Raw genomic sequence first — 24,829 nt, 5'->3', positions numbered from 1 at the left:
GAGCCCGGGTGTGTTGGAAGGAAGTGTGGGAACTGGAGCCCGGGTGAGTTGGAAGGAAGTGTAGGAACTGGAACCCGGGTGAGTTGGATGGAAGTGTGGGAACTGGAGCCCGGGTGAGTTGGAAGGAAGTGTAGGAACTGGAACCCGGGTGAGTTGGATGGAAGTGTGGGAACTGGAGCCTGGGTGAGTTGGAAGGAAGTGTGGGAACTGGAACCCGGGTGAGTTGGAAGGAAGTGTGGGAACTGGAGCCCGGGTGAGTTGGAAGGAAGTGTGGGAACTGGAGCCCGGGTGAGTTGGAAGGAAGTGTAGGAACTGGAGCCCGGGTGAGCTGGAAGGAAGCACAGGGGCAGGATCCCTGGGCGCTATATTTGCGTAGCTGTTTGTGCGATGCTAATACAGCTTGGGGTGTCAGAATTCAGACAGCAATCCAATGTCCTCTGTAAGGAATGTGTACGTACTCCCGTGGAATGCATTATGTATGTGAATTTCCCTAGGTGCTCTGGTTTCCTTCCACTATCCAAGGACTTACTGAGTAGGTTAATTGGTCATTGTAAATTCCCCTATGATTAGGCTGGTGTTAAATTGAGGTTATCAGGGGTTGCTGGGTAGCACTGTTCAAAGGGCTTGAAGAGCATAATCTGCACAGTATCATTAGATAAAATAAAATAAAGAGCCAAAATGGAATGCAGGAAATGTTACTGGGTAATCCGAAAACAGATCCATTGGATGGTCTGATTGTAGATTATCTGACCTTTACCCTCAGCTATTTCAGAGCTTGAACCTACATGGATGAAGGAATGTTGCTTATTTTGATGTTAGAACAGTGTGTCTGCAAGGTGAGTTAATGGTCCTTCATTGACCTTTTGTGTGAGCTGCTTGTGAATTTCCCCCTTCATTGGGTGATGCACAGTACAACAACCATTGCTGCAGGATGTCTGTCGATAAGTGGCTAAAAGCTAGTAAAATGTTGTAGGAACTCAGCAAGTCAGCCAGCACCTATGGAGGGAAATAAACAGTCATCAATTCAGTCGAGACCCTTCATCAGGAGCAGATCTCAGCGTGAAAAGCCAGCTCTTTAGTACCCTCCATAGATGGTGCCTAAAATGCTAATTTCCTCTTTTGTTTCATGGGTGTGTTGCCCAAAATTTCTATCATCTGCAGAATCTCTTGAGTTTAAGCTAATCAGTAATCCTTGCTATCAAAGTATTGCAACGCATATGAAGATAAAGCCCGTCACTTGATCAAAATCTATCTTGTTTCGCCTAGAAATCCTCGGAAAGCAGTAAATTACGTTTTAAATAAAACTCATAAAACAGTTTCAGCATGGGACAGTGAGTACAACATAAAAATGATCCCAGGCAATAAATTAACAGCATTACATTTTTGTAACTAATTTGTCTTTATTTAAGGAAGTCATACAATTTTGCAGGTTCTGTGCAGACCTATTAAAAAAGTAACTGGTTCATTCACTGAGTATGGCTCAGTTGAGGGAGCAGGTCTGGGGACCATCAGAAAAATCCCAACAAACTTAATTAAATACAAAATGTTACAACTCTGCTTATAAGTAAGCACAGTTTTTCCCTTCTCATCAGACAGGTTATATCCTTTGACACCCTCCAAAATATACTCACAGTAGTATTTTATTAGCTATCTCCTGAATCTCATTAATGGTCACCGAGTTTATGCTCATGTTCTGCTGCTATAGCCCATCCACTTCAAAGTTCAATGTGCGGTGTATTCAGCGATGCTCTTCTGCATACCACTGCTTTAATTCATGATTATTTGAGTTACTGATGCCTTCCTGTCAGCTTAAACCATTCTGGCTATTCTCTCGTCATTGAAGTGTTTGCATCCAAAGAAATGCTGCTCACCAGGTTTTTTTTTTCATTTTCAAATTTGTAAATTCTAGAGATTGTTGTGTGTGATTATCACAGGAGATCAGCAGTTTTTGAGATACTCAAACTACCCTATCTGACAGCAACAATCATTCCACGATCACAGTCACTTAGATCACACTTCTTCCCCATTCTGATATTTGGTCTGTACAGCAACAGAACCTCTTGATCATGTCTGCACACTTTCATGCATTGAGTTGCTACCATTTGATTGGCTGATTAGATATTTGCATTAATGAGCAGGTGTACCCAATAAAATAGCCACTGAGTGTATTTGAGGATTTGATGAAAGTCAACTTAGGCCCAGAATCAAAACTGAACAATAAATAAAATAATTTTAGGGAGAAGTACAGCACAGAAACAGGGCCCACCAAGTCCATACCAAACCATCCAAAATGCCTACTCCCATTGCCCTGCACTGGGACCTTAGCCCTCCATACCCCTATCATCCATGTACCTATCCAAATTTTCCTTCAATGTTGAAATTGAGCTTGCATACACCATTTGTGCTGGCAGTCTCATGATCCTCTGAATGAAGAACTTTCCCTTTATGTTCCCCATAAACTTTTCAGCTTTCACCCTTAGCCTATGACCCCTGGTTGCAGTCCCACCCAACCTCCATGGAGAAAGCCTGCTTGCATTTACCCTATCTATCCCCCTCATAATTTTGAATACCTCTATCAAATCTCCTCTCAATATTCTATGTTCTAAGGAATACAGTCCTAACCAATTCAATCTTTCCTTAAAACTTAGGTCCCCCACTGCTGGTAGCATCCTTTACTTTTTAAAGATTTTTATTAATTTCTATATAAAAGAATACAGAGTTCAAGAAAATACAATTATAAAACAAAAGAAAGATATAATAATATGAAATACATTATATTTGAATCATATTAACGAACTTCTTACCCTATAATCATGTAGATTAGATTAATTCGTAAGTTGAGAGATGAATAATTTTATATATATATAAAAATCTAAGTGCACTACCAAAGCCGAAGCTGTTTGGTAAAGACAAAAAGAGAAAAAAAAACCTTATCAGATAGTGAAATATGCTATTAACCAGCATCTGTACTTTAACAGGAAGTCAAAGGTTTTGAAAATAATTTAAAAACGGTCCCCACAGATTTTGAAAATCTTGGTTAGATTCAGAAATTGAATAACAAATCTTTTCTAAATTTAAACATGCCATAACATCCTGTAACCACTGAGTGTGATTAGGCGGAGCAGCATCCTTCCATTTAAACAAGAGCGCCCTCCTAGCCATAAGAGAGATAAAAGCCAGAATCTGCAGATCAGATGTCTTCAAAATGATATCTTCCCCTCCAACAATACCAACTAAGGCAATCAAAGGATTAGGCTTAAAATTCACTTTAAAAAGTATCTTTAAATCTTCTATATACTTGTTCAACCTTTCTTACACCTTTCCTGTAGGTAGGTGACCTCCACAGAATACTCCAATTCAGGCCTCTCCAATGTCTTACACAACTTAAACTTAATATTCCATCTCCTGTACTCAATACATTGATTTACGAAGGCCTATGTGCCAAAAGCTTTCTTAACGACCCTATCTATCTATGATGCCACTTTCAACAAATTATGGACGTATAATCCCAGATCTCTTTGTTCTACCGCACTCCTCAGTGCCCTACCATTCACTAGTAAGACTTGCCCTGGTTGGCCTACCAAATTGCAAAACCTTGCACTTGTCTGTATTAAATTCCAGCTGCTATTTTTCAGCCCTTTTTCCTTCCTGATGCAGATCCCTCTGTAAGCCATGATAGCCTTCCTCACTGTTCACTAAACACCCAATCTTGGTGTCATCCACAAATTTGCTGATCTGGTTAACCACATTATCATCCAGATCAGTGGTATAAACAACAAGCAACAATGGACCCAGCACACTGCCCTGCGGCACACCATTAGTCACAGCCCTCCAGTCGGAGAGGCAACCACCTACTACACCCTCTGGCTTTTCCCACAAAACCAATGTTTAATGCAACTTACTACCTCAACTTGAATGCCGAGCGACTGACACTCCTTGACCAACCTCCCATGCGGGACCATGTCACATACCTTACTAAAGTCCATGTGGACAACATCTCCTGCCTTTCCTTTATTAACTTTCCTGGTAACTTCCTTAAAAAACTGTATAAGATTGGTTAGACATGACCTACCACATACAAAGCCATGCTGACTATTTTTAATCAGTCCATGTCTATTCAAAACAGAGATTTAAAACAGAGATGTGGAGAAATTTATTTAGCCACAGGGCAGTGAATTTGTGGAACTCGTTACCACAGGCAACTGAGGAGGCCCGGTCATTGGGTGTATTTAAAGCAGAGCATGATAGGTTCTTGATTGGACTTGGCATCAAGATTGGACGGGGAGAAAGTCGGTGAGTAGGTCTGAGGAGGGGAAAAAAGGATCAGCCATGATTGAATGGTGGCGTAGACATGATGGGCCAAATGGCCTAATTCAGCTCTTATGTCTTATGGTCAAACACTTACATTTCCAGTCCCTTAGAATAGCTTCTAGTAACTCACCCACAATTAATATCAGACTTACAGTTTCCTGATTTATGTTTAGAGCCTTTTTTAAACAGCGGAACCCCACTGGCTATTTTCCAACCCTCTGGTACTACTCCTGTTGCTAAGCATGATTTAAGTATCTCTGCTAGGGCTGCAACAATTTCTGCACTTGCCTCCCATAGGGCTCGAGGGAACATCTTGTCAGGCCCTGGGAATTTATCCACCCTGATTTACCACAGGTAAACAAACACCTCCTCCTCTGTAATCTGTACAGCGTCCATGAATTAGATGCCTCACTTCTATAGACTCGGTGTCCAACTCTTGAGTAAATACTGATGCGAAGAGTTTATTTAAGATCTCCCCAGTCTGTTTTGGCTCCACACGTGGATTACCATTTTAAGTAGCAAACATTACCAACAGTCTTTAATGTAATGGAAACAGCAAACTAGTAAAGACCTGGTCTATCCAGCTCAATCAATACACCATAACACTAGCAATGATACTCCCCTCCCCAACATGGATTATTGTATTTCCTGAGATTAAAACCTAGAGCAGTTTTAGAATAGGGTAGAGGATTGATACAAACTGAGAACATCCTGTCATGCTCAACGAGATAATTGAACCTGATCCAGGAGAATGTTTTGTGGTGAATTTCACAAACTTAGAACCTCTTTAGGCTTGATGGAATGCATGGTCACCAGAAGGCTTGCCTTACCTTAGTGAGACTGTTCATCATACCAATAGGCAATGTTTTACTATTCACTGAAGGCGCCACTTACCGACATCTACCCCACCCACTTAACAACTTTTCCCTGTCCTATTATTCAAGTACATATACACTGTACATTGAACAGAACCAGGATATTTCTTCTTGTCCTTTTTCAGGACTATGACCCTGATTTTGAATGTCCTTGTTTGGGGAATTATCCCTGCAACTCCCCTGTGAAGTCTTGTATGCTTCAATGAGATCATTTTAAACTTAAGAGAATGTGAACCTAGTCTGCTTAATTGTTCTTCTCTGGACAACTCTCCTCGACCTTGGAATAGATCTATTAAAATCTTATCGTGCTCCTTCAATGACATTTGGGATCCTGGATATCAGAAATGGAGTTAGAGAGGAAAAAAAGCAGGAAGCTAATTTATGTTGAATCTGAGTTTAAAATTGGCAAGGCTTCAAATAGATTAGTACATCAAATACTGTTCATTATGATTTTGTGGTGATAAATCTTCTCTGCTTTTTGTTTCCTTCAACTTCAATATAAATGAAAATGGGTACAACCAATCACAAGTGTTGAGTCACAGTGCCCATTTCACATTGTCATCCGAAGTCCAATTCTGGGCACCGGGAAAAAGTTGCAAGGTTGGGTACAAGAAGCTGCAGTTTATTTTCCTTTTTTTTGTAATAAAGAAGGTTCAGGAGGAATTGTTAGGGGCAGACAAGATCATGAATGGTTTACACAGGGCAGGCAGAGGGAATTTGTAATGGTTCAAAAGCCCATGAATGTTGAATGAAAGAAGTAAGGACATAGTGGTGAAAACCTTGTTCTTAATACAGAGTGGTTTTGATAGGAAATTTACTATCTGTAAGATGTTAGAAAAATACTGTGGTTTCCTATCTAATTAAAATGGATTTGATAGAAAAGAATTTTCAGGACCATGGGGAAAAGGGGAGAAATGAGACTGAACAGAGTGCCCTACCACGACCGGGTAGGATTCAAAGAGTTATTGACCATTTGTGCTGTTATAATTCCATGATGCTATACATCACCTTACATCTCTTTAAGGTATCCCAAAGCAATTTATAACCAATGAAGTTCTTCTGAAGTAAGATCTGTGATGATGTAAGATGCAGGAAGCATGGCAGGAAATTTGTGGGATGCCAGCTGCTGTAAACCGCAGTGCGACAGTAAAGGGATAACGTGTGTTGATTGTTAGATAAATATTGTATAAGACATTGAAGAAAACTCTCTTACATTAATTTTTCATGAAATCTTTGAGAAGATCTACATTCAGAAGGAAAGTTTACTTTGACTTTGACTTTGAGTTAGGTGACCTGGCCCAATGTTTCAATTGAAAGGAAGAATCCTCCCAGTATGTAACACACTCTTGGTACCATACGAAATGCTCAGGAATTGAAATGTAGCCCAAGCTTTTGTAGTTAAACATAAACACACAAATGTTTATCTCAGAGCAGCATATGTTGCCCACTGAAACAAATGGTGGTAAAATGTTAACTATGGTGTTACTGTAGAATAGACAGAACAACTCCTTTTGCACTCTCCTCCATCGACTCTCTATTTTGGCATGTAGATCCAGTCAAGGTAAGTTTACACCCAGTGCAGTTAGCATCATCCAAAATATATGCCAGAAGGAAAAGAATTAGATCCTTGTATGCAAATATCATGTACTTGTAATCAGTTTTAACTTGCTTAGATTGGAATGCTTAAAATTTTAACTGAAAATCAATATTACCTTTGATGTTGCTGTAAAGATCAAAGAATTGTTGGAATTGTCATGCTTAGTGTTGAATAGCACCTCACAGAGACATGAAAGGAAAAGTAAGGATGTCTGATGACAAAGGAAGAAAACAAGATTTTTTGAGAAGTGTGGATTCTTTATTTAATCCTTAAACTGGCTTACAAACTCAGGGTCTGCAGCACCACACCACTGTTTACTCCCAGGTCGTTCCACATAAATTCAGTAAGTCTGCACTGAAAATTCCTGCATCCCTGAGGGCTACCAATGACTATTTATTTAACCAAGTAGAAGTCTAAAAACAAAGGTCATCCTTGTTTTAGAGTCAGAACAAGGTGCACTTGTCTTCTCAAGCAATCTTTGGGACTGGGGATGCAATTCATTGGCAGTTAAGGCCAATATAGGAACCACAAAGGGAACACAAAGGGAGTGGGTGGATAGTTTGGGAGATGGTGCTGATAGAAAGCTTCTGTGTGCTTCTAATGCATGGTCTAAGAATGTTCTTTATGCTGTTCTGAATGCTTCTTCTCTTCTTTAAGCAGTCATATGCCAGAAGCTGTTGGAATTTTGTTAAAAAATGCAGATATTGAAGATCAGGAGCAGTGGAGATGTTGCTCATCCTTGAATCATTTTCTTTATCCACCTGGTCATCTCCTCCCTTGACAGTGTCTGGAATAGTCTGATTCTTTTAGGGCTCTAGTCTCTGGCACGTGAACAATGTGACCAGTTTGGCCGGCTGACTGAGTGTGGCTAAGGCCTGAAGCCTCCCAGATGTTGGCCTCGAAGAGGACAATGAAGTTGTTTCATTTTTCCTTCCCTGTGAATTTAGAGAGTTTACAGAGGGGATGTTATGTTATTTTGTGCCTTGAGATATCTGGTTCTAAGGAGCAGATAGGAAGGCAGCAGTCACAGCTGCCTGATGGATACCAAGGGTTTCAGAGAGAACTGAAGGGAGAGCCAGTTGAAAACACTGCTGTCAAAGGTAAAACAAAAGGATACATTTAATAGGTATATTTATGGCTATATTTGAAGTAGCGGTTAATAGGGTTTTGATTAGTAGGGGAGTAAAAGGTTACAAGGAGCAGGAGGGAGAGGGACCACGATCGAATGGTGGAGTAGACTTGGTAGGGTGAAATGCCATCACTCCGCTCCTTTTTTTATGGTCTTATGGAAAGCTGGGAGTGGGGATTGCAAAGAAGTCTGGATTCAGAGATTGGACAACTGTAATTAACAAAATTGAGGGGTAAAGAAAGAATTAACCACACAGTTGGAAGCTGACCCTTTGCAAGCAAGGAGCTGTGATAGATCAGTGAGCCTGCGATTGACTGAGCAGCAGGTTTTGAATGAGCTGAGATTTTTAGACTGGAGGATGAGAAACTGAGCAGAAGAATTTTGGAGTAATCAAGTCTGAGGCACTTTTTTTTTTAAAGACAAGCACATGAATGCAATGGACCAAAGTTATGCAGTGCTTTAGAAGTATGATTGATTGATATTTGTGGCAGAGAACAAAAGAGGAAGGAAGTTCAACACACTGATGATAAGGGCATGGCACTGCCATTAATTTACATTGAGACTGACTAAGGACAGAGAATGGAACAGTGGCATTAATCTGCTTCTTCCCAGAATTCAATCATTGGACATTATAGCAAATCCAGGAGTGGCTATTTTATAAGTAATGTAAAGAATCAAAGAGGTACCCTTCCATTTGACCAATGACTTCAACAAGTGATGTTTTATATTGTGGTTAATTACATTAAAGATTATCCCAGCATTTTAATGAGCTCCAAGCTACATTGTCTAAAACATTGCAAAGCTTGAGTAAATTATCCTGTAGTTTAAAAGGATATTAGAAATTGAGGTCCAATGGGCAAAGTAAACTTCTCTCTTTTAAAATATTTCAATCTCAACTCCCTTTTTACTATGGTTCCTCAAATTGTTGATTTCCTCAGGGACTGTTGCATCGATTTTAACTATTTACTTCATTTGCCTTTTTGGCTCTGCAAATATATTACTGTTTTATGTTGAAAACAATTGGCTGACATCTGTCCTAAATAATGATGAAAGATGTAGCTTTCTGAAAGCAGTTCAATATAATTCCAAATATCCTTTCACAGGAGCAATCAGCTTTTGCCAGGCACCTTTCGCAAGAGTTGTGAAAAGGCTGATCAGGGAAGAGGCAGGATGAGGTTAAGGAGGAAGTAAAGGCCGGTAATCGAGACCGCAGCGATAAGAAGAGGAGGTTGCCCAGAACTGCATTGTTTTGGGGACTGGCATGCAGGTGGACACACTTCAAATAGTGCAGCCTCCTTGTAGACATTCAGGGTTAGTTGGCTCAACTGCATATAGACTTCATTCTCCTGAACATAGTTAATCAGGTCTGGGTCTATCTTTGGTTCTGCCCCTGCTCAGGGAGCTGGTTGTATCAGCATTAGGATCTGTAAATATTTACTTCTTCTGACTGAAGGACCTTGTGTTTTCAAAAGATACGGTGTATGACCTACTGAATTAGCACTAGCCATCTAATGCCCTATTTACACCAATCCTATAATAATCTCATTTCTTTTTACTCTCCCCACTTTGTCATCAAATTCTCCCAAAATCAACCACTCACCCCTGTAGGACATATGGGGGCTAATTAACCCACCAACCAACACATATTTGGGATGTAGAAGGAAGTAGGTGTACCTGGAGGAAGCACATGTGGTAATAGAGGGAATGTAGAAACTCCACACAGACAGCACTTGATGTCAGGATTGAAGCCAGCTCTCTGATAGTGTGTGCAGTGGATCTAATAGCTGCATCAGAGTATGGACCTGCGTGCCTCTTTTCTCTACTTATCATAGTCATAGTACAATCCTTGTAGGATAGGTTAAGCGGCACGACGCTGGACAGTACTTTACAGCACCATCATCTTGGGTTCAATTCCTGCTGCTGTCTGTAAAGAAATTCTATGTTCTCCTTATGAAGTCATAGGTTTCTTCTATGTGCTCTGGCTCCCTCCCACATCAGAAAGATGTATGTGTTCGTAGGTTAATTGGTGACATGGGTGTTATTGGGCAGCATGACTTGTTGGGCCAGTAGGGCCTGTTACTACATTCCGAGTCAGGTTTATTGTCACTGGCATGTGTCATGAAATTTGTTAACTTACCAGCAGCAGCTCAATGCAATATATAATATAGAAGAAGAAGAAAAAATATATAGTAAATAAGTAAGTTAATCGATTACAGTATATGTATATTTAATAGCTTAAAAGTCATGCAAAAAACAGAAATAATATATATTTAAAACGTGAGGTGGTGTTCCATTTCCATTTAGGAATTGGATGGCAGAGCGGAAGAAGCTGTTCCTGAATCACTGAGTGTGTGCCTTCAGGCTTCTGTACCTCGTACCTGATGGTAACAGTGAGAAAAGGGAATGCACTGGGTGCCGGAGGTCCTTAATAATGGACACTGGCTTTCTGAGACACCACTCCTTGAAAATATCCTGTAGGCTAGTACCCAAGTTGGAGCTGATTAAATTTACAACCCTCTGCAGCTTCTTTCAGTCCTGTGCAGTAGCCACCCCAACCTCCCATACCAGACAGTAATGCAGTCTGTCAGAATGCTCTCTATGGTACATCTGTAGAAGATTTTGAGTGTATTTGTTGTCATACCAAATTTCTTCAAACTCCTAATGAAGTATAGACACTGTTTTGCCTTCTTTATAACTGCATCGATATGATGGGACCAGGTTAGGTTCCTCAGAGATTTTGACACCCAGGAACTTGAAACTGCTCACTCTCTCCACTTCTGATCCCTCTATGAGTATTGGTATGTGTTCTGCCACACTGTAACTCTAAAGCAAAATCAGGCAAGATGAGTGTTTTGGCTCCTGTTCTGTTTTTAAAAGCAAGTACAATATTGTTGAATTTCTGCTGTTGTGTTGGCTGCAAGGCATCCAAGAAAGCATTGCATTGCCCCTGTGTAACTGTAGGTTTTTAGCATGCTCCCTCACACTTGACATGTTGATAGTAACTGAATGAAATATCCAGTACCACTCAGATATTTGAAAGAAAATAACACAGTACATCTTGAGTTAATTATGAGCCTGGGCTTATTCAGGTTGTTCATCATTGACTAATTCCAGACGGGATGTGCTCAGATTCTGCTGGATTCTCAGAATGCTCCTTAAAGTTAGCCTTAGAGTGCCCTCTACTGCATCAAAGTTAGAGAACACATTGTCAGAGCATAATATAGGGGCCAGATGCTAGGGCATCTTGGAATGGACACCCTTCAACCAAAAGGATAGAAGCATTCTTACAAGTCTGGGCAACGACACCGAATTCAAGAAGCCAGGCTAGAACTCAGGTGAGAATTTCCAGGGCCATGCTATGAGACAACACGATGAGTGGACAGAGTAGAGTAGGGATTTACTGGAGTGGTCCTCAGGAAATCAGAGATAAGTCTGGCCTACTCATACAGATCTGAAGATGAATCCCTGAATATGTTTCAATCCACCAGTTCAAAGCAGTTCTGAAAGCACTTCTCCGCCTCCCTTGACCATACATTCACAGTCCTCACCACTGGTGCTGCGGACTTCAGTCTCTGCCTGTATGCTGGAATTAGAAGTACGGTCAGTTCTGTCACTCTGCACTGTTCCTGGACTATGAGCTGATTCTGTCCAATATTGGCTGCGTTTCTCCAGTAATATGCTGATAAATTTGCCTCTCTAGTCCAACTCCAGGCAAACTTGGTGCAGGATTGCTAGCTTCATGGGGATTCTAGACCCAGTTATAGAAAGATGCCACGGCTTTTTCTTTTAAAATTATATTACTTTTGTTGTGTGTTTTATCAATATGTTATTTTTTTACATGTATTTTATGACTAACTAGCAGGAATTTTAATAGTTTTCAAATGTCAAAATATCGGTGGAATATAAGCAAATTAGAAGAAAAATCTGCCGGTGTTGATTAGTGGCTCTGCTCTTAACTTGCTGCCGAGCCAGACCTGATGCTGGCTGGGGCCTACTAACTGCTGAGGCTTTGTGGCACCTTGCTTCCTGTCTCCTGTGAATGGAAACAACCAAGTTCAACCCTGCACATCTCTGCCAGCCAAGCGTAGGCACACTGAGATCATAGATGATGAATCTAAATGATGAAATGGACTGAACATGATGCGGCCCCTGATGCACCATCAATAACTCACACTGAGACGTAAGGCGAGATATCGGCTTTTATTGACTGGAAGAAGGAACCAGGAGTGAGTGTCTATCATACAAGGTCTTGGAGACTGAGGCCGAGCGTCAGGCCTCAGATCGCCTTTATACAGGGGCCTGTGGGAGGAGCCACAGGAGCAGTCAGCAGGGGGCGTGTCCAGACAGGCACATAGTTCACCACAGCCCCTTAGATATTTTTGTTTTCAATAGGTCTGTATATCAGGCTTGTTTGTAGCATTTATCAGTTCCAATGGCAAGCCAAGCCAAGGACTTGATTTTATCTCAACACGCAAAATGCTGGGTGGAACACAGTGGGCCAGGCAGCATCTATAGGAAGAAGCACAGTTGACGTTTCGAGCCGAGACCCTTTGGCAGGAGGAACTTGGCCCGAAACGGCGACTGTGTTTCTTCCTATAGATGCTGCCTGGCCTGTTGCGTTCCACCAGCATTTTGTGTGTGTTGCTTGAATTTCCAGCATCTGCAGATTTTCTCGTACTTGATTTTATCTATTTACTTAGAGATACCGTACAACAACAGGCCCTTCCAGCCCAATGACCTGCACCCACACAATTACACCTACATGACCAGTTAATCTACTCACCCATATGTGATTGGTTAGAAACTAGAGCACCTGGAGAAAATCCACATGGTTACAGGAAAAGGTACAAACTCCTTACAGACAGCAGCAGGTTTGAACCCGGGTCGCTAGTGCTCTAATAATGCCACACGACCGTGCTGGCAGTGTTCTGTCACCATGTTTTGAAGACTATGTTTCTATTCACCTCGTATCTCCCACATGATCTCACTGCACTACAGAAGCTCCTGTTACCTTAAAGGAATCCAGCCACATTTTGCCTTCAAGGTTTCTATTGTGGAGGGGAGGGGAGCCATACAATATTGGTAAAAAGTTATGTTCCCAAGTAAGCAGGATGTGCAGTCTCGCATCATAAGACCATAAGACATAGGAGCAGAATTAGGCCATTTGCCCTATTGAATTTGCTCCACCATTCAAGGCTAAGTTGTTTCCCTCTTTTCATTCTCCTACCTCTCTCTGTAACAATTGATGCCTTTACTAATAAAGAACCTATCAAACTCCACTTTAAATATATCCACTGACTTGACCTCCACAGCCATCTGTGGCCATGAGTTCCATGGATACATCACTCTCTAGCTAAAGAAATTCCTCCTCATCTCAGCTCTAAAGGGACATCTTCTGGTCCTAGACCTTATTATTATTGGAAACATCCTTGCCACATCCACTGTATTTAGGCCTTTCAATATCTCTGTTGGCCTCTTGTCTGATTTCAGACAGAGTGCACACACCATTTGTCAATTGCAATTAAGTTTTGTCAAAGGAAAAGATATATAAGCAGACATAAGCATAATTTAAAGATACATTTTTATTTTGCTGTCAGACTTTACCTCATCCAATATGCCGCATTTGAGCTTCATGTTTATGTTTTATCAGCATAAGCATTTATGTAAAATTAAGCAGTGCATAAGACCGTAAGGTATCAGAGCAGAAGTAGGCCATTCGGCCCATTGAGTCTGTTTCACCATTCAGTCATGGATTGATCTAGTTCTTCCTGACATCCCCACTCCTCTGCTTTTTTCCCATAGAATGTGGCATTGTATAACTGGCACTTCACATTTGTTGTAGTAATTATTATTAACTTTACAATAACAGGGACTCCATCTGTTTAGGAAAATATTCATCCACAGAACAGATTTTGTTAATTAACCCCTAACCTCATACTATTCTTCGAATGCACATTTTAAGATCTCCTATCCCTGCATATACCTGTAATCTCTGCTGGTCCCACAGTTCTCTAAATTTTTCCTGTCCCGATTTCTTGGAAACTCCCAGTTACCATTCATGGCTCTTGCTGACATATGCTATGCTTTGCAATTCCCTCTCAAAACTTCACAGGATTTCAGAAATTCAAAAACACGATTTTTTAAATAAATAAACTTGAACACCACAGTGGTATAGCAGTTGGTGCAATAGTATTATAGCTGAGGGCATTCTGAAGTTCAGAGTTCGATTCCAGTGCAACTCTGAACCATATGACTTTGCACCAGGTGCCCCAGTCTTCTCCCACAGTCCAAAGACATACCAGTTCATAGGTTAATTGGTCATTGTTAATTGTCTGGTGATTAGGCTGATGTTAAGGAGGTGGGGTTACCGTGTGGTGTGGCTCATTGGGCCAGATGAACTTTTCTGTGCTGTATCGCTGAATGCAAATTAAAAATAAATAAATAAAACAAAATTGTTGACATTTGTGATCTCTTCTTTATTAGATAAGTTATTTTAGTTTGATGGATTTTAGTCTTGGGATTTCTTGTGATTTCCCTGATCTATATGTCATCTTAATCTTGTCCAATGTTTTTATTTCTAATAATAATTCCTTGGGTAGCTAAAACTGGATGTAACTCTTTCTAGTCTCGTGATAATTGAAATGAGACATATTTAACTTTTACCAAAATGCTGTCTCATTGTGTTAAAATAGTATTAAAAATAGAATAGTAGGTAATCCATGGCATCAGCAGTAATAGCTAACATTTAATAAAATGTACTTTATTAATTTTAGAACTATCAAAGCTTTGTAAGCTGACTTCCTCTAGCCCGTGCCATGCCTGAGGTTCTAGATTTATTTTTTTGAGATTTCCTATTGACATTCCTTACAGCCTCAGCGGTTCCTGCTCTCCTCCAATTCCTGCTCATTGAATATCCTCATCATGCCACCTGCAGTGCAGTGAGATGATGTGGGTGAGAGGAGTGGGGTGAGCAGAAGATGAGAGTGGAGGGCACAGTGTCACAGCTCAGAGAGGAGTGTTGCAGATAGATGAGCTCCAATCAGCCGGGTACAAGACTGACTGTGTGAAATGTGCACATTATCCCTGCGATCATGAAAGCTTCCTCCATTTGCTGTGGTTTCTTCCCACATACCAAAGAGTGTAAATTGGCAAATGCGAGAAAATCTGCAGATGCTGGAAATCCAAAGCAACACACACAAAATGCAGGAGGAACTCAGCAGGTCAGGCAGATTCAGGCTGAAACCCTTCTTCAGGACTGAGAGGATAGGGGAATATGTCTCCCACTCAGTCCTGAAAAGGGTCTGAGGCCAAAACATCAACTGTTTATTATGTGTTAAATAGGTGGGCTACTAGGTGACATGGCTCATTGGACCAGAAGAGTCTGCATCTCTAAAATAATTAATTCACTAAAAATATTAAAAAAGGGCCATTTTGTATGGGTTACTGATTCTGTCATTTCTCTATCCCTGAAAGAATAATTCCTCTGCTGCATTAGTCACAAGATGCAATCACTAAATACATTGGTGGGCCAATCGACAACAGAGCTAACGTGCTCCTGTATTCCCCTTTTCAGGTAGCAGATGTGAAGTTAATATCAATGACTGTGCATCTGCTCCGTGCAACAACGAGGGAACGTGCATCGATGGTATCAGTCTCTACAGCTGCGTCTGCTTGAAGGGGTTTGCTGGAGCGAATTGTGAACACAATGTAAATGAATGTGCCTCCAACCCTTGTCTTCAGGGCACGTAAGTTCAAATGATAAGCCTTTCAACATCTGCATGATATTGAATGGAAAGCAACATCATGGTACTGTATTGAACCACAAGCTCAGGTTATCTTGTAACCATAATTCTGGGAAGAGAATACTCTTTTTATAAACATATAGAGAATAATACAACAGCAACTTGGCTCAAACTGCTTCTTGCTGTGGTGGCATGAAAAACATATTTTATTCTCTTTGATGTATCTCTGGAACTTACTTTCTGTGGCAGCCCAAGATGCAGAAGTGTCATCCTCAAAAGTGATGTAGGTCTAATGTTGGGTTCTTCAGTCTGGTGCTGGATACCTCCAGCAGAGAAACAAGCTTCTCTCCACCCATCCTATAAATTTTTTCAAACGTCTGAGTTACTGTCCCTATCAAACGGGCAACACCATATGTTATGTAGGGGAGATAGGAGTGTGAAACTGACAGACTTCAGCCATGACGTTTGTTTGATGAACCATCCGTGAGGATAATCTCCTAACATGGGAGATGAGAACTACATTGAGCTCTGTTCTGAAGTAGCTGGTTATAGAGTGGCTGGCACCAAAAGGACATTTTATTTTATCTGCTGTAGAGGAGGGGGCAAACCATCCAGCAGGGGATAAAATGGGTCAGAATTGAGGTGGGTATCCAGTTCACCATTGAGTCAAACCTGACACACTTCATAACAACATAGATAAAGGACATTTGGCTCAGTGAACCTATGCCAGTTGTGAGAGAATTCCCATTCTCCCGCAAATTTCCCTGTAACCTATTTTCTTGCATATGCCCATTAATTCTCGCTTGATTCTCCCACCACCAACACACACTAGGGGTAATTTTCAGGTCAATTAACTGAGTAATCTGTATTTAGGATGTGGGAGGAAGTCAAAGCATCCAGATCCAACCAATGGGATCACTAGGAGAATGTCTAAGCTGCTCCAGAGGTTAGGATTGAACCTAGGTGATCTGGGACATCACTGCCCAGAGGTATAGTGGCATCTGCACTGGACTTTGAGACAAGTGATCCTGGATTTGAATCCGACCGGCTCCTTGCATACTTCCCATCCATGTTGGGCTGAGCATTGAGCTGGCAACTCTTCTCCTGTACAAAACAGACTCATGCTAAAGAAGTGGCAAGGTTGCTGTCCAATGCCTCCCAAGGCAAGGAGAGGAATGGCAAGAACACTCGAGGCATGAGGAAGCAGCATACTCTGTACTCCAGAATTTAACACATGGACTTTAAAAGCAAGATATTGTAGATGTTATAAATCTGAAGTAAAAGCAGAAATTGGAGAAATATTTATCAAGTTAGCAGCATCTGTGGCAAGAGAAATAATCTTACTGTTTCAGGTTGATGTGTCTTGTCAGAACTGAAGAGCACTATGACACTGGACACCTCCAAATTAAATACTGAACTTCTGTGTTCAGTACAATTCACAGCAGGATTAGCAAACAGCTTTTTACAGAGCCATGAAAGGGCACATCAGGGCAGGCAACTAAAGCTTTGACAAAGTTCTTAATATGCATCTTAACTGAGTGGAAGGAGAAATGGAGAGCTGCAGGGCAGGAATTCCAGAGCCTATGGCAAAGGCACATGAAAAGCAGTGAAGCATGAAAGGTCAGATTTACTAGGCATCTCATTTGGTTACCTTCTCAGGCTCAGATTTTTTCACTGCAAGAGCCTTGAAGATGAGCTTAGGATACGTTTTGAGAAGATTTTTTTAATTTCAGGTTAAAATTTGTCCATGTTAAAGTATAGTCTATAGGAACATTTTTTGAATCACTATTCCATGATACATTTAAGAATGATTCTCTCATGAAACTTTACCAATATAGTTAAAATTGGATAGTTTTAATTAAATAAACATTTGAAGTCTGTGACTTAACACACTAGTTCTAAATAACTTGGTTTTAAGTACTTAAAATTGAATGAAAATGTATGTCGAAGCATTTACTGATTATTTTGGAAATTAAAGTAAAAATTTGCTTAATTCTAAAGGGTTCTTCAGAGGATGGCAATTATAATTAATTTGCCATGCTAATTAAATCACTTTGTGCAAGTGTATGTGGATATGTCCTGATTACAGCACTGGTTACTTTACACTTGTGGAATTATGAATTTCACTGAATATTAGTTGAGTAATCTAGGACTTTTTTTGGAGTGAAGAAGAATAAGAGGTACAAGATGATAAGAGACATAGATCAAGTGGATAGCTAGAAACTTATTCCCAGGGTAGAAATGTTTAATACGAGGAGGTTTCTTTTAAAGTCATTTGAGGAAATGTATAGGGAAGATGTCAGAAGTAACCTTTTTACACAGAGAATGGTGGGTATGTGTAGCATGCTGCCCTGGGTATTGATAGAGGCAAGTACATTAGGAACATTTAAGAAATTCTTAGATAGGCACATGAATGATAGAAAAATGGAGTGCAAATAGATTGGGTTAGATTAGATTGGAATTAGATTGTAGAATTAGAATGTAGGGTGAGATTGACCCGACCCTGGGGTAGTTTAAATGGTCAACGTAACATCTTGGGCCAGAAAGTCCTGTACTGTGCTATAATGTTCTATGTTCTATAATTAATGTCTACATTTCCATGATCTAACTTGAGCTAACTTTGGGAAAATAGTGTTGACTAAAGAACAAGTGCATATACATGAGATTTTTATCTTAATAAAACCTTTATTGTTGAGATGCAAGGATGCAGCATTGAATTCAAGAGTCCTGTTACACCATAGAGTCATCTAGAGTATCACCAGAGCATTTCTTTTCTTTCATAATAAACATACAAATGTCTTGAGCTAATTCCCTAGTGTAGAATCATTGTAAAGATCACTTTTCTTACGGTTCATTTATAAAAAGAAATAATTTAAAGGATGGCAGATGCTGTATATTGATACAAGCTGTTCATTCCTTTGTGTTCATTAGCAAAAGGACACTTTTAATAAATGAGGAATAATTAGATTTTAATATAGCTGAAAGTAGCTGTTATAATTGACAGATTGAAATGAGTAGACAAATTCAAGTGCTTTGCACTTCTAGTGTCGATTAATATTTTAAACTAATGCTCACCTGTATTGTTTTGTCAGAGCAAAATCTGTATGTTTTTAAGGGAATAGCAATGCTGCCAATTCTAATGTTACAATTCTGTCTTAAAAAGAATGACTTGTATGCTTTGGGAGTCTTCTACATCCTCAGTAGAAGGGCTTTTGAAACATGGCCTCTGTTGTAATAAAAGAACGTGTGCAAATTTGTACCTGGCAAGCACACAAAAACAGCAATGTGATCATAACCAGAGAATGTGTTTGTTGGTTTTGGATGAGGACATCTCAGAAGATGTCCACTGCTCTTCTCTGAAAGGTGATTAGCAACACACACAAAATGAAACTCAGCAAGTCAGACAGCATCTGTGGAGAGGAATGGAGAGAGGGGGGAGGAGAGAAATTACCAGAAGTTAAACAAAAATGGGGAACTATCTTCCAGTAATTTCTTCCCCATCTTTATTTTTCCATTCTCAATTCTGGTTCTCTTTTCACCCCTTCTCTTCTCCTCACCTGCCCATCGCATCCCTCTGGTGCCCCTCCTCCTTCCCTTCTATTAGATTTCTTCTTCTTCAGCCTTTACCTACTCCATCCATCACCTCCCTGATTTTCACGTCATTCCCCTCACCCAACCCTGGCTTCACGTATCACCTGATATCTTGCACTCCTTCCCTCCACCACCTTCTTATTCTGGCTTCTGCTACCTTCCCTTCAAGTCCTGTTGAAGGGTCTCGGTCTGAAACATTGACTGTTTATTCTCCTCCGTAGATGCTGCCTGACTTGCTGAATTCTTCCAGCATTTTGTGTGTTGCTCAAGATTTCCAGCATCTGCAGACTCCATTGTGTTTGTAGTGAGATCTTTGACACTCTACTGAGATGGAAAGATGAAGTTAAAATAGGATTGTCAAGTGGTATATTTTTATGCACTTCCCAGTTTAATTTCAACAAAATTGAACATCTGCAGCGGCTCCCTTCCCCCACCCAGTCGAGCTCTTTCAGCACTTCTGATCTGCCGTCCAGTCAAACCAGATAGTCCCTCAGAACATCCGACAGCCCCCTAAGCATTAGTCCTCTTCTACTAAATGCCAGTCGCACCCATGACCATAAACCTCCATCCCCAACTTGACCAGTCATACATTTCCAATTGCACCTCTTCCTTCCCTACAATTTCTGCCTTAAATAGGCACATGGATAATAGAAATATGGAGGGCTAAGTGACAGGGAAGGGTTAGTTTGATCTTAGCTCAACATCCTGGGCTGAAGATTCTGTATTGTGCTCTAAAATCCTATGTTCTACATTCCTCTGTATTGCATTTACCAACAGCACTCGGAAGCAAGAGCACAAGCTCTCTTTAGACACTGACAAATTTCAGAAGTAGTGCCTCAGCACTGCTCTAGAATGAAAGATCAAACTCTGGGTTCAAGTTTCTGAAATCTACCCTTAATCCCCTCCCTCCTGACATCGAAGCATGTGTGCCTTCAATTTAGCCACAAAGGGAAATGTAATACTTTGGTGGAGTTGTGTATGACTCGGCATCTTATAAAACCCTTTATTCTTCTATAAACATTGCTACATTATTGGATAGTTTCCAGGCAAGATGGCCAACTATCTATTTCCTTCCAGATACAGAATGCACTTCTTCAACATAATATGAACCAGATTTTATGCAGACTTTGAACCCATCAGTGTGGGGATATAAGCTACTCTTTTATAACCAGCCCAGTGTTCTCCCCCTCCCAACAGCCCCAAATTCCTCTCCTTCCCCATCTCTGAATCCCAGATCCATATTTATTTCCCTATTGCCCTGGACCTCATTGTCACTGGTCCCAAGCTCCCCTCTGTCAGATTTGTGTGATGGACAAAGGACATAAGGACATCAGTTTAAGGTGAGTGTAGGAACGATTAGGGGAGATGTCAAAGGAAGTTTTGTTTTTACACAAACTGTGATTGGTGCCTGGAATGCACTGTCAGGTGGTGATATTGGCTGATTGAACAGGAACTTGTTGTAGAGATTCTTAGATAGGTGCATGAGTGGTGGGAGAAAATGGAGAGTGATAGACTGTGCAGGAAAGAAGGGCTAGATTGATTACACAGTAGGCTTACAGTATATAGGTTGACATCATGGATCAAAGGTCCCATACTGTGTTCTAATACCCAACTGTGGTGAAGCAAATCATCCTAGATCCCTAGGAAATATCAAGAAAAAAGGATTCACATTTGAATTGGCAAAGGCAGAGGTGAATTAAATATTGTATTATTAACATGCACGTAAACTAGAAAGAATATTTTTCTATTTTCATTTGCATTGAAAATGTTACTTTTCATCTCAATATAAATCCTGAAAATGGTGCAAATGAATACCGGTTCAGTTAATAGCAATATTGTTAGCATTCAAAAAGCTGTGAGTGTAATGTAGAGCATTAATCACCTTGTTTATTCCTGATGCTGATGGGTTTACTGATGCACTTTCTGTATTCAATCTTTTAATATTTTTCACCCAGTTATTACTGAGTGTTTTTGTGCCATGATGTGTTACATTAATCAGGAACCACTAGCCCAAAGGGAGTTCTGTCCAACTGGCAAAGAGAAGTAATTGCTCATGAGACCGTGCCTTGGTATCAATCAGCTAACTAAATATTTGCACTATTCAATACCTGCACGTGAAGTACTGACAGCATTGATTCAATCAATACAGGATTTCTCATTGTTTAGAGACTTAAGGCCACCCAGCCACAACCTCTCAATGAGAATAAAAGGTTGGGAGGGAGTTAAAATACACTTGATCCAGCAAACTTCCATTGTTCCCACATACAGTATGTGGTATAAACTAAGGACTTGAAAAAAGCCCAGACTTTTGCATAGGCAAGCTCAGTTCTACTTCATTCATTCATTATATGCCAGGTTGTATAACATGGGCGATCATGGCATTTCCAAATCCATGATTGTTCTTGTCAAATTTTTCTGCGGAAGTGATTTTGCTTTGCCTTCTTCTGGGCAGTGTCTTTACAAGATGGGTGACCCTGGCCATTATCGATATTCTTCAGAGATTGTCTGCCCAGTGTCAGTGGTCTCATCCAGCGCTTGTGATATGCACCAACTGCTCGTACAATTGTCCACCGCCTGCTCTCAGGGCTTTATGTGACCCCAATCCAAGTGCTAAGGAGTTGTTACACTTTGCTCAAGGGTGACCTGCAGGCTAGTGCAGAAACACCATACACCTCCTTTGGTAGAGACATATCTCCACCCTACCACCCAATCAGTACTACTACAGAACCGAAAATAAAGAATGGACGATATTGACAATGCCTTGCAGTATAGCTTGGGTGAGGAGTTGTTTCTGTGCCACATCCACTGGATGAAGCCTGGCACATAGAGTTACCTGTAGCTGGAATCCAAATATCCCAAGGTACCTGGTCTGACTTCTTTATTGACCTCCTACCTGACTTAATTTTTCGTAGTTTTGAGAGGGTGATCCACCTGTGTTAATTTATGGAGAGTGTTGTATCAAAAATAGGATGACACTGTAGCGTAGCAGTTAGCATAACACTATTACAGCACCGGCGACTCTGGTTCAGTTCCACCACAGTCTGAAAGGAGTTTGTACATTCTCCCCATGACTGCGTGGGTTTCCTCTAGGTGATCCAGTTTTCTCACAGATTCTAAGGAAGTATGGGTTCATAGCTGAATTGGTCTCATGGGTATAATTGAATGGTGAAGGCTTGTTGGGCCAGGGGGCCTGTTACTGTGCTATATCTCTAAATAGATACATAGAAATAAAATAGAGAGATAGAAATAAAATGGCCTCACAGTTTACATTGTAACCCTTCTCAATTCACTCTTTCTTGTCTTAAACACACTCCGCATTCCTTATTGTCATATTATATTTGCATATAGACTCAATTACCACTTTATTATGTACCTAATAAAGTGACTACTGAATGTATGTTCATGGACTTCTGCTGCTGGAGCTCATTCATTTCAAGCTTTGATGTGTTGTGTGCTCAGAGTTGCTCTTCTGATCACTATTGTTGTAACATGTCAAGTCAACTTTTATTGTCATTTCGACCATAACTGCTGGTACAGTACATAGTAAAAATGAGACAATGTTTTTCAGGACCATGGTTCACATGACACAGTACAAAAACTAGACTGAACTACGTAATAAAAAAAAACACAGAGAAAGCTATACTAGACTACAGACCTACACTGGACTGCATAAAGTGCACAAAAATAGTACCGGCATTACAATAAATAATAAATAGGACAGTAAGGCAAGGTGTCAGTCCAGGCTTCGGTTATTGAAGAGTCTGATAGCTTGGGGGAAGAAACTGTTAGATTGTCTGGTCGTAAGAGCCGAATGCTTCGAAGCCTTTTCCCAGATAGCAGGAGGGAGAAGAGATTGTGTGAGAGGTGCATGGGGTCCTTCATAATGCTGTTTCCTTTGCGGATGCAGCGTGTAGTGTAAACGTCCATGATGACGGGAAGAGACCACAATGATCTTCTCAGCTGACCTCACTATCTGCTGCAGGCTCTTGCGATCCAAGATGGTACAATTTCCTAACCAGGCAGTGATGCAGTTGCTCAGGAGGCCCTCGATACAACCCCTGTAGAATGTGATGAGGATGGGGGGTGGGAGATGGACTTTCCTCAGCCTTCACAAAAAGTAGAGACGCTGCTATGGAGCTGGTGTTGAGGGACCAGGTGAGATTCTCCGTCAGGTGAACACTAAGAAATTTGGTACTCTTTACGATCTCTTCCGAGGAGCCGTTGATGTTCAGCGGGGAGTGGTCACTCCGTGCCCTCCTGAAGCCAACAACCATCTCTTTTGTTTTGTTCACATTAAGAGACAGGTTGTTGACTCTGCACCAGTCCGTTAGCTGCTGCACGTCCTCTCTGAAAGCTGACTCATCGTTCTTGCTGATGAGACCCACCACATTGGTGTCATCGGTGAACTTGATGATATGGTTTGAGCTGTGTGTTGCAGCATAGTCGTAGGTCAGCAGAGTGAACAGCAGTGGACTGAGCACACAGCCCTGGGGAGCCCCTGTGCTCAGTGTGATGGTGTTGGAGATGCTGCTCCCGATCCGCACTGACTGAGATCTCCCAGTCAGGAAGTCTAGGATCCAGTTGCAGAGGGAGGTGTTCAGGCCCAATAGGCTCAGCTTTCCAATCAGTTTCTGAGGGATGATTGTGTTGAATGCTGAATTAAAGTCTATGAACAGCATCCGAATGTATGTGTCTTTTTTGTCCAGGTGGGTTAGGGCCAGGTGGAGGGTGTCATTATGTGAGTTACAATTACCGTCCTGTCAGCTTGAACCAGTCCGGCCATTCTCCTCTGGCCTCTCTTATTAACAAAGTGTTTTCACCTGCAGAACTGCCACTGGATTTTTTTTTGATTTTCACACCATTCTCTGTAAACTCTAAAAGATTGTTGTATGTAAAAATTCCAGGAGATCTAAAGTCTGATCAATCTCATCTGGCACCAGCAGTCATTCCACAGTCAAAGTCACTTGGATCACATTTCTTCCCCATTCTGATGTTTGGTCTGAACAACCACTGAACCTTTTGAGCATGTCTGCATGCTTTTGTGCATTGAATTGCTGCCACATGATTGTCTAATTATCTATTTTATGCCAGTGAGTGTAACTCTATCTAATAATTAAATAACATCTTTTACTTTATTCTATAGCTGCACAGACTTGGTGGATGGATTTGATTGCCATTGTGAATCAGGATGGATGGGTCCAAGATGTGACACCGATATTGAAGTAGGTTCCATTCAGTGTTTTTCTATAAGCTGCTGTAGTGCAGTTTTGACAGTGATTTTTTTAACAAAGGTTCCATTGTGGATATAGTTGATGAAATAGTTATAAGTTACATCTAAAGTAGGAGGTCATTGAGGGAGGAAGGAGAGAAGGGAGAGGAAGAGCAAGAGAGATAATTGCATTCAAAATTGTGCCTATTTATTTTTCCTGCACATACTTGGGTTGCTCAGGCATCAATTGAAAAGAGAGAACTAAACCTCAAAAGCCACGTGTGGTGCTGCCTTTAATTCCAGTGACTACACTTCAATTCCATTTGTGCTCAAGGTAGATTGTCAAAGTCAATGCCATGGTTATTCTAATATGCA

General features: G+C 40.9%; 1 protein-coding gene across 1 annotated transcript in view; it reads left to right on the top strand.

Moving 5' to 3' along the window:
• Positions 1-24,829, top strand: part of LOC132401336 (protein eyes shut homolog) — a 1,222,700-nt gene that overhangs the window by 705,077 nt on the left and 492,794 nt on the right. Inside the window, exons 19-20 of the mRNA XM_059983465.1 lie at positions 15,486-15,657; positions 24,389-24,467. Coding sequence (XP_059839448.1) covers positions 15,486-15,657; positions 24,389-24,467 — 251 coding nt within the window. The remainder of the gene's footprint in view (positions 1-15,485; positions 15,658-24,388; positions 24,468-24,829) is intronic.

The sequence above is a fragment of the Hypanus sabinus genome, chromosome 10, assembly GCF_030144855.1.
Source record: "Hypanus sabinus isolate sHypSab1 chromosome 10, sHypSab1.hap1, whole genome shotgun sequence".
NCBI lineage: Eukaryota > Metazoa > Chordata > Chondrichthyes > Myliobatiformes > Dasyatidae > Hypanus > Hypanus sabinus.
This window is presented reverse-complemented; position numbering and strand designations above follow the sequence as displayed.